Below are 20,094 nucleotides of genomic sequence, written 5' to 3' on the forward strand. Positions count from 1 at the left end.
CCGCTCTGCCCCACTCTCCCCTATTAAGGCGAAAGTAAGGCGAATAAATGACTTTTTTTTTACTTGGTTTAGCAAGTCAAAAGAAATGTGAATGACTATCGTGCTCAAAGTAATGACGAATAAGTTGAAACTAAGATGAAAAAAGTTCGAAAAGTTGAAAAAAATTAAATTTAAGTCGAAGAAGTCGAGATCTTACCAAAAAATCGTCAGCAAATCGATAACTTCAAAAGAAAATAAGGCGAAGAGAGCCTGAATCAAGTTTTATTTTTGACCCGGGATTTCACGATAATTGAAATAATATCTCACTAATTTAAAAAAAAATCAATTATTAATTATTTTAATACGGTTTGCGATTTAATGTCGTTTAGAAAATAATGTTTATTTTAATTTTAATAAAGTCAACAGATTATTTTTTTTTAAACAAATCAAAATATTATCATTAAAAATAAGCCCATTATATATTTCTTTAAAAAGACGATAATAATTTTAAATCCGTATGAGGCCCCGAGCGTAATAATATTGTCAGAAATAACCGACAACATACTTCCAAAGTGTGTATATATATGTATATATATATAGTATGTATATATATATATATGTACTATGTATATACTATCCTGGTATATCCTGGTAATCATACGCTTGAAAGTAATATTCATATAGACATATTCTCCCGGATATTATTCTCTGAATCTACCGATAAACATCACTTTGCATTTCTAATATACAAATAATATTATCAATTTTATAATCATAAAATAATATATATAAACAACAATATTATTATTAGTTTATATCAAGTAAAATAAGCATATCAATCAAACACGCGTTATATTAACTAACCGATCAAATTCATCATTGATTATCGCATTAATTAAAATATATAATTAATATATAATACTAAAATAAATTTAAATAAATTAAATAATCATCCGTTATCTATAATTAATTAAAATTTATAATGCTATTAAATAAATATAATTATAATAAATTAAAATAAATATAAATAAATAAAATGTAAATATAAATTGAAGAGTCCCGTGAGTACTGGCGTTGTTCCAATCTCTCTGGTATATCCGAAACGTGTGTTCAAACGCCCAGGAAGTGGCTAGTGTACATGGCCCACCGTCTATTGTACACGCATATATATATATATATATTTATTGGTACATGTGTTCGAGAGGGCAGCACAAACATTAAATGTGTGTATTTCCTCTTTTGACGTTGAAGTATTTCTGTATTACACTACACTACAACCTATGACTCCTCATCCTCTATCTACCCTCTACAGTTCTCTGCCCTCTCTATGTGCCCACACCCTATCCTGATGGCCCATTCACCTCTGTACACCCTCAATACCACTATATGAACTCAAAAGCAACTCTCTAGCACGCAAAAACCCGTGATATGTTCCACTTCTCATCCTTCAACCATATATATATAAATATATACATGTGTGTGTGTATGTAAAAAATATAGAGTGTTACTATATACATACAAGTTTGGTTTTGAGCGTGAGCACAACTCTTCTATCTGCAGGCATCATACGTCCATTTGTGATGTACAATGTAAAGATATAATACATATATATGTATATGTATATATATAGGAATATATTTTATGCATATGTGCATGTCTCGTCGGATGGCTGATACATATGCATACACAAATATATATATATATCATACTAGATGATCGATAAACCCACCTTCCATTCACCCACTAGGCGAGAATTTATTCGGGGATCAATTGTTATTACACAATAATTTAGTTAATTGACTTTTTAATGATATCTGATAATCCACAATACCATTAATTATTTTATTAAACAATTAATGGATTTTAAATATTTTTTATTTGTGTTATTTGTTATTTTCTTTATTGTATAGTTAATTATTTGGTTATCATTTGGTTCTATTTGATACCAGTAGTTTAATTAATAGTTCAGTTGTGGAAGTATTGATTAATTATCAGTTTGCTCCTTTGAAGTTGAGTTAATGCAAACCCTCTTACGTTCAACTCATAGAAAACTAGTGTGTTTAACAGTTAAGGATAAGGCTCCGTAGACCCAAATAACAAAACTAAAAAATTTAGAAAACTTTTGTCTCGAAGTCTTTCTTGTGATTACGCAAAAACGGTGGCTGAAAATTTTTTTGCTAAAAGATCATTAAACTAGAAATTTCAAACTTCAAATTGCTTTTTTCATTTTTTCGATATGACCATTTTACCCTTATAGGAAAAAACAATAGGCCCAAGCTTGGCCGAGGCTTGGCGCAAGACTTATTCTCTGGGAGAAGCTTGAGAACCAAGCTTGGCCCGCTTGTTTAAGCATCGAAATGATAACACCGAGCCAAGCTTGAGTGACAGTGTCGTGCCAAGACTGCATCTAAGTATTGGCCCAATATCGAGAGCCAATATTGTGCCAAGACTGTTGCTAAATAAGCACGTATACTTATTAAAATTAAATTAAAAAAAAAAATATTAATAGACATGTGCGTGATGGTAACATGCGGAAATAAATTTGTACACAGAGAAATCAGGTAGATCGATGAAACTAATTTTTTTTTGCATTTGCTGGGTCTCGAACCTGGTCCTTCATGGTTCTTAGGCAAGTGTCTTATCCACTAGGCTGTTACGCTATTCACAGAAGTCAGAAGTTTTTAGAGACTGGTAAACCAGGGCTTGTTACTTGAGTAATGGCTGAACATTGTCTCAAGACTGGCAAACCAAGGCTTGTCAATTAAATGTCTGTTTAATCTTGGCCCAAAACTGGCAAGCCAAGGCTTGTCACTTAAGTAATGGCTGAATCTTGGCCCAAGACTGGCAAAACAAGGCTTTTCACTTGAGTAATGGCTGAATCTTGGCCCAAGACTGACAATCCAAGGCTTGTCAATTAAATGTCTGTTGAATCTTGGCTCAAGACTGGCAAGCCAAGGCTTGTCACTTGAGTAATGGCTGAATCTTGGCCCAAGACTGGCAAAACAAGGCTTTTCACTTGAGTAATGGCTGAATCTTGGCCCAAGACTGACAAACCAAGGCTTGTCAATTAAATGTCTGTTGAATCTTGGCTCAAGACTGGCAAGCCAAGGCTTGTCACTTGAGTAATGGCTGAATCTTGGCTCAAGACTGGCAAAACAAGGCTTGTCACTTGAGTAATGGCTGAATCTTGGCCCAAAACTGGCAAGCCAAGGCTTGTCACTTGAGTAATGGCTGAATCTTGGCCCAAGACTGACAAACCAAGACTTGTTACTTGAGCAGTGGCTGAATCTTGGCACAAGACTGGCGAACCGAGGCTCGTCACTTGAACGTTGGTCGGATCTTTGATCAACCTTTGGAGGCCGAGCCTGGTAGCCCAGTATTGTGCCAAGACCGGCCCCGTTGTCAATATTTTTTTTCCTACAAGGGATTTCACGAAACTACAGCTTTCAAAAAATCACTAAAAAATTAATAATTCAATTTTGGGAAAAAAAAAGCAGTTTTCACTCTTTAATCTTTAGTATTTTCTTTCAATTAAATTTTTAATCCATTTATTTTGAATTGTCACTAAATAAGTATCAAACAAACCACATAATTTTTCAATACAATATATATGTGTTGAAAAAAAAAATTTATTTTCTTACAACAAAAGCTGAAAAAGTCAAAAACTAAGAGGTCAATAACTGGCCACTTTACCTCAATGGTTTAAAAATAAAATATTAAACATGAACTTTCACTTAAAGTTCTTTCATTAGAAATATAAAAAAAAAAATTAAATGAAGTGTACAATTTAGTTTTTATTTAACAAATGCCAAATATAATATTTATAAATACTACAGTGATAATAATAATATTGAGTGCTGATGAAGCAAGAAAATAAATTGAGGTGAAAAAGTAACGGTAATTACAAAATATATCGCGTGCATTTCACTCTTTAATTTAAAAAAAAAAAATCATGACACTAAAGAAAATAAAATAAATACACACAATAATGGCTGTGATATTTGATTTGATTTTATTTTTATTAACAAAATATATGTATATTACGGTTGATTTAATACACGTAAAAGTTAAAAATATAAAAAACTATCGTAGAGTAAATAAATAAACATGATAACTATAAAAAAATGTATAATAAAAAGTAATGAATAAAAATAATAGAAATGACGTCAGCATCCGGAAAAAAAATTCACGTTTTAAAATGCATCGTTGGATGAGATGAGTCAACGCTAATGTTTATTGTTCCGTACATACATACACATACATCATAGATATATATATATATATGTATATATACATTTATTATATGTATAGAAAAGTATAATACAACTCTCAGTGGATTTTATCGATGTACAGCTCGTCAATTTTACTACGTGCCAGATACAATCATACATTCGTTCTAACCACACCTACAGTATCGATGATAATCACAAAAAATTTTAACGAGATACATATAACTCTATTTGGTTTATTTTATTTATTATTATTATTATTATTATTATTATTATTGTTATTATTATTATTATTATTATTATTATCAATAAAATTATAAAACCGATTTCGTATACTAATTAGCTTAAATTATTAGCGAAATAATTTTAATAAAAAAGATTTGTTTCCACACCAATAAAGTCCATAATTGACAATAAAAAAAAAATATTAATTATAAAAATATTTTTTTTACGCTTGATCGCATTGTAAATAAATAATTTAAAAATTTATTTAAACGTAATAGTATTTATTGCAATTCCAATAAGACAGTTGGATCGCTGGATATACGATGGGAATTTGAAGCAACCTATGAAAACAGATTTACTATACATGACTGCCTGAATAATTTCAACTAATAATTTTCGCGAATTTATGTATATACTTTTGTTGCGATTTCCTATCGTAATAATAATTGAGGGGTGAGGAAATAAAACGACATAAAGGACAGACAGGGAATGGGACACTAGGGAGTGTGTGGTAACACACGCCTATATCCGCATTTATTTATATATATATATATATATATATATATATATATATATATGGATATTTATTAATGTTACACTTGGTATACAGACAAATGTACTGTGAGCATTGGATAAAATATGCAAAATTTATCGGCGCGTTTTCATGCACGTGTTCGAAGTCCAGTCATGAATTATTGTTATTGTCATTATTGTTATTATTATTATTATATATTCTCAGAGATACATAAAGATTAATTATCACTGTGCATTAAAATTGATCAAAATTAAATTATAAAAATAAATAAAATAATTTAAATATATCCATGATGGCCACATTTTTGGAAAACATAAAAATGTCAGGGGATCATAAATATACTGGAAAAATCAGGAAACAGTCATGATCCTGAAGTTAGCAGACAGTTAAAAATTTTCAAATTTTTGTTACAACACCTTAATTTAAAAAAAAAATAAATATAAAAATATGCACATGTAGAAAATTTAATGAACTATAGGTGCAATTTTTTCAAATATTTTTTTTTTTATAATTTATTGTCTAAAAAAAAATCCAAAAATTATTGGACGTCGGCTAACTTCAGTATCATGAACAGTCAGGGAATTTCGTCACAAAGCTGGAAAAATTTTTGCTTTCTTTTATTTTGACTGAAAAAATCCGATCAATTTTTTTATTCTGTCGAAACTGTTCAAAAAAGTGGCGCGGCGCGAATGCGACTGCAATATCATCTTGAAAAAAAATTAGTAGAAATTGATTCCAGTAGCGAAAAAATGAAGCAGTTAAAATTTAAAAGGCTGTTAAAAAAAAAAAGTCTTAGTAGAAACCAATCGTCAGGATCTTCAAGCTGTTAACATGCATATTGACAAGTTGAAAAACCAAAAACATTAAAAGTATACATAAGTATTGAACTAATAAGTTTCACTATATTTATTATTCGCGTGCTTGATTAATATTTTATTAATATTCTATAAAACGTTCTTATTTATGAAATTTATTCTAGTGGAAATGAAAAATTTATTTATATTTTATTACAGAGTAAGTTATATACAAACATAGATTTAAAATAAAAAATAAAAAATGATTCATTTAATAAATAAAAAAAATCTATGAACATTGACAAATAATAAAATAAAGTTTCATTTAACGACAATGATTGATTATTTATTGAACTGACTTATATATACACGGAAAGAAAATTATGGAAACGGTTTCCATAGTTCTATAAAATTTTTTGCTATACCAAAATAGGAATTATGACCATAAATTCTGGGAGCCGTTCCTATAATTATGGGAATGTTTCCCATAATTATAGAAATGTTTCCCATAATTATAGGAATGCTGCCCATAACATTATAGAAATGGTTCCTATAATTTATAGGAATCATTCCCATAAATTATAGGAACCGTTCCCGTAATATTATAGGAATGGTTCCCATAATGTTATGGGAATAGTTCCCATACTATTATCGGAACCATTCCTATAATATTATAGGAATGTTTCCCATATTATCATGAAAAAATTACTTTAAAGAAAAGTGTGGTAATCACTTCTACAATACACAGAAATATAAAAACAAAAATTCAAACATTGAAAAAAAAATTCGTATTTGGCAAAAACATTACAATTTTTAACAAAAATTTTTTTTTTAACAAATTTAGCGTCGAAGAAGCTGCAGCTGCCCAATTTCAAAACACAGTAAGTGAAAAATTTTTCGAAATCGATTTTTTAGTATTTTTAGTCCCAGTGGAGTCTTGTGAACATGATTCGATGCATATTTCAAAAATTTTATTTTTGTCAGTTACTGTGTTTTGAAATTGGGCAGCCGAGCTTCATTTGAATCTCTCCATGTAATAAGGGAAATTTCTACACTATTTTGCAAAAAAAAATTTTATGATATTATGGGAATGATTCCCATAATGATATGGAAACTATTCCCATACTATTATGGGAACTATTCCCATAATGCATAGCAAAAGTTCCCATAATTTTCTTTCCGTGTAGCATTTTATTTTAAATTAAATAAATATTTTCAATGACTTAATATTAGGACATACAGTCAGGGAAATTTTAAATTATTTGACTGAAATACCTGGAAAAGTCAGGGAATTTCAGTTTTAAAAATCTGTGGTGACCATATATAATATGGAAACATAAAAATGATTGACTGTAATTAGAAAAAGATATTTTTATTTTTCGGCATCGGCCGGTGCCAGTTAATATTTCTCTTGTCGATGAAATATAATAGCGAATTATCAATTCCTAGTAAATTTATGGGCTATAAATATTATAATATATCCATTGGAATATTAAATAATTTAATGTGGCAATAAAAATTAAATATTGAATTTAGTTTCAGTGAAAAAAAAAAGCTTAATATTTAAAGTTTTTTAAAATGGAAAGAAATAAATCGAGGATGGATTGCAGGGCTGAGGTCATCCGAAGGAATAATAAAAATGGCCTCTAGACACTCTACACTTTTCTCACCATAAATTTATTCATCCCAACTTACAGATGCGCATATATGATTTCTTCTTTTTCACTTGCTAGACATATATGTATACATCTAGATCCTTTGCTTGAATTTTTTTACAAATTTATTTTATTTAATACAAACTCGAGAATTTTTTTTATAAATATTTGACTAAAAAAAATGAGGATCCGTTTTTTTTATTTTTATATCGATTTATACTTGTCCCCATCCCCGTCTACACCGCGAAAAGGATTTTAATATTAAATTTTAATATAATATCAAATGACACTTGATTCTTATACATTAATGATATTCACGCTTTATTCAAAATCGATGAAATTTCAGGAATAATCGACTTTACTTTTCACTATTACCGAGCACACGATCCCATGATATAAAAGGTTCAGCGAGCCATGAAAATTCAGCTACCGACGAGTCGCGTAATTGCCCTTCCTATTTTTTTTTTTTTTTTTTTTTTTATCCTTCTCTTCCTTCTTCGGTTCTTCTCAATTTTATTTCTCCATTAACAGCATGGTTTCATTGCTAAAAAAATAAAATAAAAAGACAATAGAAAAAAATGAATAGTACGATAAATTGAGTTGAGAAAAGATGTCATGTATTTTATTGTTACAAAAGATAAAAAAGTTATCCTATATCTTTAACAAATTAGTCTTTTTTGTTCTACAAAAAAAAAAAAAATATATATATATATATATATATATATATATATATTTTTTTTACAAAATTTTTACAAAATTTACGTACCTATCAAAGTCCAAAGTGTCACTGAGTATATGGGGTATAATGAGTCACTTAAAAAATTTGGTGGGAAAAATAACCTAATTTTTATCAATAATTTTTTTTATTAAAGACTTTGAGTAGAACGAAGTAAAATCAAAATACACGATACAAAATTTTTCAGTAATTTTTTTTTTACATCCCAGAATGCTTTTGAAAATTTTTCTTATTATAATAATAATACTAGAGTGATGTAAAGTAGATAAAAAGAAAATTTTCGGTGCTTAAGAGGGACCACTAGTGTGAAATTAAAAAAAAATCAATTTATGTTTTTTTGCATACTTCGATAGTCGATACCTTCAAAAATAACAAACTGAAATTTGAAGTGCATATCTCGTTTGAGTTGCAGTAATTTGAAGAGCAGCCACTTATCGATTTTCAAAATTGCTGCATTTATAATTCGAAGACAAACCATCCGATCGATTTGATTTAGTTTAGTTTATTTATTTACGATCATGGAGCTGCTGCTCTTTGTGATCACATATCGATATACATGTGATTTTATTATGATTAGTGAGAACAATTACAATGAACTCAACAGAATACAATATAATTACCCAGCTGCAAAATTTTCAGACGCTTACTCACTCATTCTAACAAATGCAATAGTTTAATCTCCTAAGGTTTCACTGATTATCTAGATTCATTAAATACAAATAGCATTTACTTCGAAATTCATCTAAAGTTACTGTTTTTAGGAATCTACAAAAATTAGTAAACTCCCAATGAAAAAAGATTTTATACAATTATAAATAGACTATATATATATATATATATATATATATATATATATATATATATATATATATATATATATATATAACTATACAATTCTATATAGTTATATATAATTCTATATATTGCAATTATATAGAATTGTATATAATTTGTATAAAATTTTATATAATTATATAGACTTGTATAGGGGAGACCGGGGCAAGACGGCCCACCTCAAAAATTAACCAAAAATTTTTTTTTCTTGTTTTCTTTTGATTATCACAAATTCAGATTATTTACTCATTTTTAGCCCGATACGTGAAACTTGGGGCAAAATGAACCACTCAAAAATTCTAAAAGAAATTGTATTTCATAGTATTATAACCTAGTCATGATTAATTTAATAGAAATATCATTTTTTGGTTAATTATATGGATTTGGATTAAAATAGAGCATTTGAAAAAGTTAAAAAAAACCAATAATCAATTTTTTACAGAAGTGAAAAAATGACTCGTATTATATCAAAAAAGGTTATTTCGAGTAATATTAAAGTAAATACAGTTGTTAAAGAGAAAAATATAAACATTTGTTACGCAGGAAATTTTTTTACAATTAAAAAAACAAATTTTTTTTTCATTTTTTTTCGGAGGGGGCCGTCTTGCCCCAAAAAAAAAAAAATTTTTTTCAGGAGCTTCACCAAAATTTTGGTGAATTGAATTCAAGTTGGACAAGAGTAAATGGACTTGATGGTTAAAAGCCACAAATAATAATAACCGGCTTAGGTGGGCCGTCTTGCCCCGGTCTCCCCTACAATTTGTATAGAATTGTATACAATTTTTATACAGTTGTATGCAATTGGATCGGGCCATTTTTTTATATAATTTTATACAATTGTATAAAATCTTTTTTCATCGGGCTACTTTTCATTAAGTACATAATAATACTAATTATTGATAACAGATTCCACTTTTTACTATTATTTATTAATTCTTAATATTCTGTTTCTTCCGTGCACTAGTGATCCCCCTTAAAAGCAAAAAAAATGTAATTATTTGCAGGTATCCCATCACGCCCAGGTCGTTTCTAAAAATATATTCTTTTCTTTGTTGCAGACATGATGAAACAAATGAGAGAGGAAATGGCTAAAATGTTCACAGGATTTCCCACTATCGATGATTTTAAACCATTAGTACCGATCCCGAAGGACGCCGTCAACAAAACATCCTCGAAATCTGAAACCAAAGTAAGTATTTTTTTTGTCTTCCAATTTCCTCCTATCCATTTATTATTTATTTATTTACCTTTTTTTTTTGTTAAATTCGTTATTTTCTATTTTTTATCTTCCATCATCGTATCTCTCTTTGTTTTGCGTTAAAAACTCGTTGCCTTTAATAATAAAGAGCGTTCTCTTGGAACACGCCAATCATTCACGATACAATCCACTCTCTTTGCGTCATGTTCATGCCGCTAGGTGAGCAAGTACAAATGGGAATCGTGCAGAGTGAAAACATTTTTAAAAAAGTAAAAAATAAATAAAAAATTTATAAATATATATGGAACATAAAAATAACTGCGACGTCAAAAGAATCTGAAAAAATAGTTTTTAGTTGAGATAAAATTTAATTTAACTTTTTTTTCTTTTAACTGGAAAACAAAAAAACTTTTTGTATATAAAACTCATAACAATAATTTTTAGTGTATCGATTAATATTTTCTACTAATATAATTAGAAAATTTTATGAAAAAACGTTTTTTTTTTACTGTTATAAAAAAATTAATTTTATTCAACGCCGGCCTGATATGCGCGCTTTATGACGTCTGCGTTGCGAACCCTAAATGGCTGTTTATCGACCGGTGCAAAGAAGTTGAGTAAAGTCAAAGTAGATGTCCTCGACTTCCACCGGCGTTGTGAAACGTGAGTGGTGAAATGACTTTTCACCACGCGTCTCAAGATTTTTATGTCAGCTCCATCTATTAAGCATCATAAGAACTCGTTGAACAACTTAAAGTTTTTAGTCAAAATTTAAGTTGAACGGCTAGTACACTAAATATGGCTACTTCAACTCATCAGATGTAGAGTGCTGTATCACATGGTTGTCGTTGTATTTTTTTAATTAATTAATATTTGAATTAATAATAAAAACATCTGAGTGAATATAAAATCAGTCAAATATGAATTCTGAAGGTTATGAGTTAGTGTCATTCATTACTCCTCCAGATTTACGTCAAGCTGCTGAAGAAGCCCAAGAGGACATACTACCAGCGTCGAAGAGATTATATGAGAAAGCATATGATAAATTTAATGATTGGAGAAACGAACATAAAACTAAGTCGGCATCAGAATCGATACTATTGGCGTATTTTAAAAAATTGGCTGAAAATTATGCGCCAACTAGTATGTGGTCAATTTACTCAATGTTGAAAACTATGATTAACCTCAAGGAAAAAGTTGACATTGGCAGGTATGCTACTTTAACTGCTTTGTTAAAGAGAAAATCAGAAGGACATGTTTGTAAGAAAGCCAATGTCTTGACACCTGATCAAATTAATCAATTTCTATCAAATGCTCCTGATAAGGAATATCTACATAAAAAGGTAAAAATGATAAATTATAATGTACATTAATGTACATTATTCAAGGTATTTAACAAAACTATAAATCATTATTTGCAGGTTGCATTAATTATTGGAATTAGTGGCGCATGTCGAAAATCTGAAATAACTGATCTGAAGTTTAGTGATATTAAATCAGAAGGAGATCTCCTTGTTGTTAGGATTTACAATAAAAAATGTAAACGCGAAAAGTTTTTTACAATTGGTGGAGAATTCAGCCGCATTGTCAAAAAGTACATTGCTTTACGTCCCAAAAAAACTACCAAAGATCGATTTTTCATGGCTTATCGGAATGGTGCATGTATTAACCAAGTTATTGGCATAAATACATTTGCGAAAATACCACAACAAATAGCAACCTATTTAGGATTAAAAAATCCATCATCATATACCGGACATACATTTCGACGAAGCTCAGCAACTTTAGTTGCTGATGCTGGAGCTAATATAACAACTTTGAAACGTCTTGGTGACTGGAAGTCAGCAGCAATTGCAGAAGGATATGTTGAAGAATCTGTTAAAAATAAAGCCAGAATTGGGAACATTATTGAATCTGCTGTCAATTTACCTTCTACGTCACAAAAAAAAAATTATGAAATGCATGCGAGTCAAGTAGCTATACGGCAAAAAATGGATCCAGTAGTTGTACCATCGACTTCACGGACAGAAGATGATGATATACACACGAGTAAAGTAATCCAACAGCAAAAAGTTAATACAGTCATCAATGTTGGACCAACTTCTTCCTCAGCAGCCGTTTCATCTTCAATGAATGCACCAATTTTTAAATTTGAAAATTGTACTGTTACTATCAATAACACTTACGTGAAAGAAAATTAGCATTATAATTTGTCAAATAAAATATCTAAAATCCATTATTTTTTATACTATGTACTGTTATGTCATGTAACCTTCAAAATAATTAAAATTCATTGTCAAAAAATAAATAAATAATAATAAATTGCTTAATACAAAATAACAATAAATTAATTTTTGGAAAAATTGACATTTTTTTAAAGTCGATGGTTTATTGTAATTTCGGGGATGCACCGTGTCGCTAAACAGCCTCAGACTTCGCATCGCAAATTGTCATAAATCGCGAAAATCAGGCAATTGTTGAATAAAATATAGTGCATAGTAGGTTACTCAGATAGTCTTTATCCGGCGAGTGCAATGATTTCAGCACACGTCTCCGGGCCACAACACGGGCCTCCGGCCCGTGCATGTGACCCTACGACTCGTGCTGAAAACATTGCACTCACCACATAAAGACTATCTTAGTAACCTAACTATGCAATATACTATTTCCGTACGGGGTTAAAAATTTTCCTTTAAATTTAAAGCAAATTACTTGAAGTTATCAAGTTAAAACCAGTCAGAAATTTATGTAAAATTAATAAATTTCCATGGCAATTATCCTCGAAAATTGAAAAAAATTTCAACAGTGTATTGAAAATTAAAATTTTTAATTATAATTCGATGATTTATTTATTTACATGTTTCAATTTTTATTTTTTTTGTTTGTATTTTTAGATAATTAATGGCAATAAAGTAACGATTAATGAAACAACTTACACTGATGGTACTAATAACTCAAACACAATAGTGAGATTCCGTGTAATCCATGTAAGACCTGAAAATGAAACTTCTGTGGAAGCTGAGAATAATAGCAGTCCAGAAGTTGTTGATTTGGAAACAGAAGTAGACACAGAACCCAAGGGATCCTCGAAGGAAGAATCAACAAACAAAAGTGTTGAAGCTGTTGAGGATTGGAAAAATGACATTCCAGATTCACCAGTTGATGATCTTAAGGCTTAATTTATAATATTCAGATTACACTGATGTTTCTTGTATATTTTTATTATTTATATATTTTTTATTACTATATAATTATAGCATTAATTATAGTAATAATGATAATTTACGTAATACGAATAAGCCGAATAAATAATAGCATTAAAATATCAAAAAGTTAATAATAAATATGTGTATTGCTCTGTTTTTGTTAATCTCATGTATAATTATAATTTATGAATAAATATTTAATTTACTTAAAATAAATCGTAATTTTTTTTTTTTTTAGTGTAAAAATGTCCAACTGATTCTGCGGGCAAAAAATAGATTGTTTATATTTAAATTCAAATTTATGTCCTGTAGTTTCTTCTTTTGTCACGCAATATACTATTTCACCGAATCTGCACTTGAAAGTTTAAATTTTAGCGTCTGTTTATAAGAAAAATAACGCGTGCGCTTATTTTACTTATTTGAATGATACAGCATCGAAACTCAAAGTTTCAGTCCCTCTACAGTCAACCGAAACAAGCTAATTTCTAGTCGATGCTGCCAACAATTACTAGCAAATTCGTATAATTCAAAAATACCTGCACACTGCGGGCAGAAACATGCGTCTTTCTTTCCTTGGGAAGAAACACAATTATTTCTGCATGGTGTTAGTTATATTTAATGTTCATTTGCAGCCATTACTCTCATTTGTTGGCTTGTCACTTCAGTTAAATCATTTCATTTTTTAAGTGACAGTTTTAATTAACCAAATAAAATTAATAAAAATGAGTGAAAATATTTTTGTCTTATTGACTATCTAATAAGTGACTGTAAATCACAGATTTCTCGTTCTCTAACAGTTCTCCGCATCATCGGCTTGAAATTAACTCGTTTCTTACTGGCTGCTGACACTGAATCTTGAAATTCCGATGCAGGTAATCATGCAAAATATTGTGTGTGACTCTGGATAAAACACGACTCTAAACTGTGGGTGATGTCAGCCAACTTCACCCTGGCCTGCAATCGTCTTGTTTCATCCTTTGTCACATATTATACTCTCTTAACTTGTAATAGTTAAATTTTCATTGTTATTCCCAGTGATCAACTTATTCACTGGAAAAAAGTGAATTTTATGTATAAATAGTGAAAATTTGACTTTTTACACAGTAGATTTACAACATTACTTTATAAAATCACTGGGTAAATGAATGTATATGCACTAATTTCAAGTGGTCGACTTTTAGCTGTGGCAAATAGTGAATATATAGTGTATATATACACTGTGAATTAGTGATAATTCACTATTTCAGGTTTAGAGAGTACTATCTCACCAAATCTGCACCTGAAAGTTTAAATTCTTGCGCCTGTTTATAGAAAGAATAGCGCATGCGCCAATTTTTATTATTTGTTTTCTTATAAAAGAAAAAAACGACTTTGTTCCCTCTAAACAGGGTAGGAATTTGAACTTTCAGAGTAGGTATGGTGAAATAGTTATTGCGTAACTAGTAGGGTAAGTGATTCATAATGTGTCAGCGCGATGCGTTTAGCACGAGTCGCAGGTGCGCAGGCACGAGCGAAGTGAGAGCGAGACACATCGCGGGTGACGGATTATGACTTACCCTACATATTGCGCTCATAGTTTTATTCAACTCATATGCGCTATTCACGTTTTATTAATCGCCTAAAAAGCGAAGTCTCAATAGCTGTTTAGTGACATGGTGAAAAAAAAAACATTCGGCATCACAACCTTGGCTACTCAATGGGTAACAACAGGGAATTGTAATTACCCCATATTCAGTAAGAGCTTGAAAGATAGTTACGTTTATTTTCATTACGTCACAATGGCCGGGATAGTAGACATCTTTATTGCGTTTTGGCAAATAATTTTTCACCAGTCGGTAAACGGCCATTTAGGGTTCGCATTTTAGGCATGATAAAACGTGAATAGCGCGCATGAGTTGAATAAAATAGTTTACACACCACAGAAAAATCCGCTAAGCCGCATTGGTCTGAAATTATCCTGTTTCGATTGGCAAAACACGTGTTGAAACTCGCAGTTTCAATGCAGGTGATACGAAAAATATTTGAAACTGATCTTCATCATTAATAATTACTGTATTTTTTTTTTTTTTACTTGACTTTATTTTTTGTAAAACTTTATAAGTAAAACCAACAAATATTATCCTCTCATTTATATTCATATCCAGCTTTGCTATAAAAATCTACTGTTCACTTACTATATCTTACATTTTGATAAACTCTTATATTAATAAATATTCAGAAGAAAAATACTCTAAATAAAAGTTCTCAACAAAAACATTTTAAAAATTAAACGAAAAGTTTTAAAAAATCGTTAACACAAATTCGATATTTTTGTATGCATGTATATATTTATATTCAATAACAAATTTGATAATATAAAAAGTTACATAATTACATTGGTAATTTAAAAATTAATATTTTATTATTTATCTTTTCACATATTTAATGCAGTATATCTATAAATATCATGTTCATTCGGATAAAATAATTCTACGCATTCACGTACATCGTATTAAATTGTATATAAATAATTATCTCATGAATAAAACGTGGACGATGAAAGAACTAAGTCTTTTCATTCACATACATTTATGTATACTAGTACATTTATATATAATCTATTCATATTAAACATTTACATAATAGTAACTTCATAGAAACTTAAAAAATTAAATAACCATTGGGTTTAATAATTAACTACATAATTTTATTTAAATTAAAAAAAAATAAATTAATACAAAAAAAAGATACTAATTATTTAAACAGTTTATTAAATCTTTAAATAATTGACATTTATAGTGATTTCAGTGTTTTATCAATATGACGAAGCGTTGTGTCCGGTACAGAGTCTTTCAATGCTTTTCTAAATCCTTCACATCTTGACAGTTGTTTGAACATCACCTTGGCATGATTCCTTTTATTTTATAAATAATTAATATATATATTAATGTTTCAAAAAAAAATATTTTTCTCTAGTCTCAAAAGTTAGTTTGGAGTAAAAAAAATATCCCCCCAAACGAGCAGCTCAAAATGTCATTTCTACTTAGAGCGCAACGAACATTCATTTTTTTATTTAAATTGCGAGTGTTGAAAATTTTTTTTCGAAAATTGAAGTTCACAGGCTTGTAGGAAATCAAATTCTCTATAAAAAAGTTCCATGTGTTTTTTTTGTACAACTAACAGAAAAAAAGTTATGAAGCTTCAAACTGTAATAAATAGTATTCTTCTCAGAGAAATTTATATGGGAATACAGCCTAGATTCCTATATAGGTTCCCACAAGGCGTTTTCGGATGGATTCCCATATGGTTTTCTATTAGAATATTAATCGGTTCTTTTATTTATCTATCAATAGACGATAGGCATAGAAACCCGGATACCCCGGATTCTATAGAGGTTACTTGTATAGAAACCTAGATTTTTATATGAATTTCCCACAAAAAAATCCATATATCCAAGTTCCTATATGGGAATCCAAGTACCCAGTTTTCTATGTGAAATTCCTATATGGAAATCTAGATATCCAGTGTCCTATGTGGGTTTTTTACATCGGAATCCAGGTACTCACAGTTTCCTATGTAGATTTTCCATAAGGGAATTAAGATACCCATGGTTTCCGACATGGATTCTTATATAAATCCATACACTCCTATATACATTCCTATAAATTCTTACATAAATCCATACTCTTCTATATGGATTCCTATGGATTCCCATGGGTTCCCATGCAATTTCACATGGAGTTTTTGATAGGACAACCAATTTGAACCGACGTGGAGGCAATCGAAAAGGCTCACCAAGACTAAGAACTTTCAAAAATATTTTACTTTCGAAATTTATACGGAAAATAAGTAAAATATCAGACATTTTTTTAAAACACCTGACCGATTAAACACAATATATATATACACTGTAAAAAATTTGCGGAGTGAATGCGGAGTAAATACGTAGTGAATGCGGAGCGGATGACTATTTATTTATTTAATCCCTTCGGAGTGAAATTTACTCCGAATGAGAGTTTATTTTAACACTAAAACTCCGAATCGGAATGAATGCGGATTGAAATAAAATCCGTAATCACTCCGGATTTTTTGCAGTGTATAGATTTACCATTTAAACATAGAGGAGGGTGGGGCAGAGCGGCCCCCCTAAGCCAATTAATACTTTTTGTGGCTTTCAACCATAATTTCCCTTTACTTATGTCTTATTTCGAACAAATTTATGGGCATTATGCCAAAATTCTGAAAAAAAAAAAAATTTTTTTTGTGGGGCAGAGCGGCCCCCCTCCAAAAAATAATAAAAAAATTTTTTTTTTCGTTTTTTTTTTTTTTCAATTGTTTTCATCATTAAGAATGTATTTCTTTCTCTTGACAACTATTTTTGGTTTTATATTACTCGAAAAAAATTTTTTAAGGTGTAATAAATCGTTCACTCTCGATTACCTTAATTACTAATTGTTATTTAATAAAAAAAAAATAAATTCTATAATTTTACTTTATTTCAAAGATTTATCAACTAAAAAAAAAAATTTAATTTTTATAAATTTTTAGTGACCAAATTTGCCTCTTACATAGAGAAACGGCCGAAAAATATGAAAAAATAATTTTTTCGGAAGTTTCGGCTGGTCCATTTTGCCCCAGGTGTTATGCGTAGCGCTAGAAATAGGACCGCTCTGCCCCACCCTCCCCTATGTACACAATAAAACCCGGAAATTAGCTTTAAAACTGTCTATACATTTAGTTTTTGAATTCACTATTATTTAAAGCTTCATAACTTTTTTTTTTTCTGTTAGTTGTACGAAGAAAACTTCTTCATAGAGAATTAAATTTCCTACAAGACTGTACTTCGATTTTCAGAAAAAATTTCTTCACTAAAAAACAAATAATTTTTTTCACATGTAATTCAAATAAAAAAATAAATAACCATTGAGACCTCGGCAGGATTGACATTTCGAGCTCTCTTTTGGGAGGATTTTTTTTATACCTGAGACTTAAGAAACTTTTGAGATCATAGGGCTTAAAAAAAACATTTTTTTTCATATATATCATATATATGATTTTATTATAACAATGATAATAATTATTATTATGAATTAATTAATAAAGTTAATACCTAGCATCTAAGTTACCATCCATTAAAAGTTTAGCACCAGTACTTAGTAACTTTTCTCTGACATCTCGTGGAAGCGTCATAGCTGAGTCTGGTCCCATACGTTCAACGACAGAAGCTAAAAGTCTCGCCGTAGCTGCTCTTACGACGGCATTTTGATGACTGAAGAGATTATAAATTTAAAATAATATTATAATATTAATTAATTTTATAAATTAATTAGTATTATTATTAGTATAAGTTATCATTACCCGGCGCCACGATGTATAATAACAGATATTGTACGATGAGGTGGAAGGTGTTCTATCATACGATCAAGAGCTGCATTACTATCAGAGCGTAAAAATCTGTTAGTGTCTGCTGTTCTGTGAAGTAATGGTCCAGCTATATCATCAAGATCCTAAATAATGATTAATTAATAATTATAATTAATTACTGTTGATATTAATTAGCGATAGTTAAATTAATTTAACAAATTACGTGATCAATAGAACGCGCTTGAGACTCAAAAACATCACCAGCTGCCATACAAGCTGTGCGAGCAACTTGTGACCGTAAATTTCTGATATGACGACCTAACAATCGACCCACAAGATTTTGCGGACAGTTGTCCAATAATTGACGTTGCTGTCTTGCAATAATTGACAAACCTTTCAAACCTTTTATCGCCACTTCCCTGTAAATACATCAGTAAAAGAGTTAATACTTTATGTTGGCTGTCACAAACTTGTAAAGTTTATAAGAGAAATTTCAAGCAGACGTTTTGAATAAAATAACTGGGTAAATAAATGAAAGCTAAGAGTTTTAAAAGCAACTCGGTGATAAAATAAATTACCAGTCATTGCTTTCAAGTTGGGAAAAGCATTGTGGAATAATTGGCTTTGATTTGCTAAAACTTTTTTCACTATTATTAATCGGTAATGCGGGGGCGACTTTATTCAATCCTGCTTTCATTTTTACTCTGCTACGCGGTACTTTTGATTGCAATCTTTTTGTCGGAGATTCTGTTGCATTATTGTCCATCTGAAAAAATTTATTTCAATCATTTTTTATTTTATTTTAAAATATTTGTACTGCAAAAAATCGGGAGTGAATTTGGAGTGACTAAGGATTTTATTTAAGGTGACCACCTTATACATTTAAAAAAATCGAGTTTTTTTTGCTTTTCTCAATTCTTATACTTTTAAAAATCACCTCTAAGAAACTTTTTTTAAAATTTGAATTCTAACATAAAGAAATTAGTGAAAGCGCGCGCGCTTCCGCACTCTACACGTGCGAGTAAAACTTTGAATACGTTTTTCTCGAAATTACTTTTTCAAATGGCGGACAGTTAATCTCTGAAACTACTCGGCCGATTTAAATGTCTGTGGTCTTGTTTTGTTCGTTGAGATGTTTTGTATGACAATTTACCGCATTTTGCCACCCAAAATAAATTATAACTTTTTTTTTAGCAGGCCCGAGTCAAAAAACAAATTCTAGTTTAGACCTCAAAAGCCTCAATTCCTTTAATGTTTTATTTGCCGCCCAGAAAGTAACTCTACTTTAGTACTAAAAATCCTCAATGAGAACTATGAGGTATAAATGCGAATAATTTATCGATTTTAAATTATAAGTAAG

General features: G+C 29.8%; 3 protein-coding genes across 3 annotated transcripts in view; 2 read left to right on the forward strand and 1 right to left on the reverse strand.

The window, feature by feature from the left end:
- LOC130664290 (icarapin-like) overlaps window positions 1-13,603 on the forward strand; it is a 47,229-nt gene extending 33,626 nt beyond the window's left edge. Inside the window, exons 3-4 of the mRNA XM_057464181.1 lie at window positions 10,046-10,176; window positions 13,080-13,603. Of these exons, the coding sequence (XP_057320164.1) occupies window positions 10,046-10,176; window positions 13,080-13,364 (416 nt within the window). The 3' untranslated portion in view covers window positions 13,365-13,603. The remainder of the gene's footprint in view (window positions 1-10,045; window positions 10,177-13,079) is intronic.
- Window positions 10,188-13,072, forward strand: LOC130664282 (uncharacterized). The gene is made up of 2 exons (XM_057464173.1): window positions 10,188-11,528; window positions 11,607-13,072. The coding sequence occupies exons 1-2, from the start codon at window positions 11,106-11,108 to the stop codon at window positions 12,384-12,386; spliced, it is 1,203 nt and encodes a 400-aa protein (XP_057320156.1). The 5' UTR covers window positions 10,188-11,105; the 3' UTR covers window positions 12,387-13,072.
- Window positions 13,604-15,697: 2,094 nt separating the features above from the next.
- The window catches only part of LOC130669739 (uncharacterized), a 45,859-nt gene continuing 41,462 nt past the window's right edge, over window positions 15,698-20,094 (reverse strand). Inside the window, exons 21-25 of the mRNA XM_057472785.1 lie at window positions 19,313-19,500; window positions 18,958-19,153; window positions 18,729-18,877; window positions 18,481-18,639; window positions 15,698-16,284 (exon numbers count right to left, since the gene is read on the reverse strand). Coding sequence (XP_057328768.1) covers window positions 16,164-16,284; window positions 18,481-18,639; window positions 18,729-18,877; window positions 18,958-19,153; window positions 19,313-19,500 — 813 coding nt within the window. The 3' untranslated portion in view covers window positions 15,698-16,163. The remainder of the gene's footprint in view (window positions 16,285-18,480; window positions 18,640-18,728; window positions 18,878-18,957; window positions 19,154-19,312; window positions 19,501-20,094) is intronic.

The sequence above is a fragment of the Microplitis mediator genome, chromosome 1 (assembly GCF_029852145.1).
Source record: "Microplitis mediator isolate UGA2020A chromosome 1, iyMicMedi2.1, whole genome shotgun sequence".
Classification (NCBI taxonomy): Eukaryota; Metazoa; Arthropoda; class Insecta; order Hymenoptera; family Braconidae; genus Microplitis; species Microplitis mediator.

What these genes read in the sequence shown, in the direction of transcription:
- LOC130664282 (XM_057464173.1), top strand. Translation starts at nt 11,106, where the DNA reads ATGAATTCTGAAGGTTATGAGTTAGTGTCATTCATTACTCCTCCAGAT. An exon ending in AGGAATATCTACATAAAAAG is followed by an intron (nt 11,529 to 11,606) that starts GTAAAAATGATA and finishes CATTATTTGCAG; the next exon opens with GTTGCATTAATTATTGGAAT.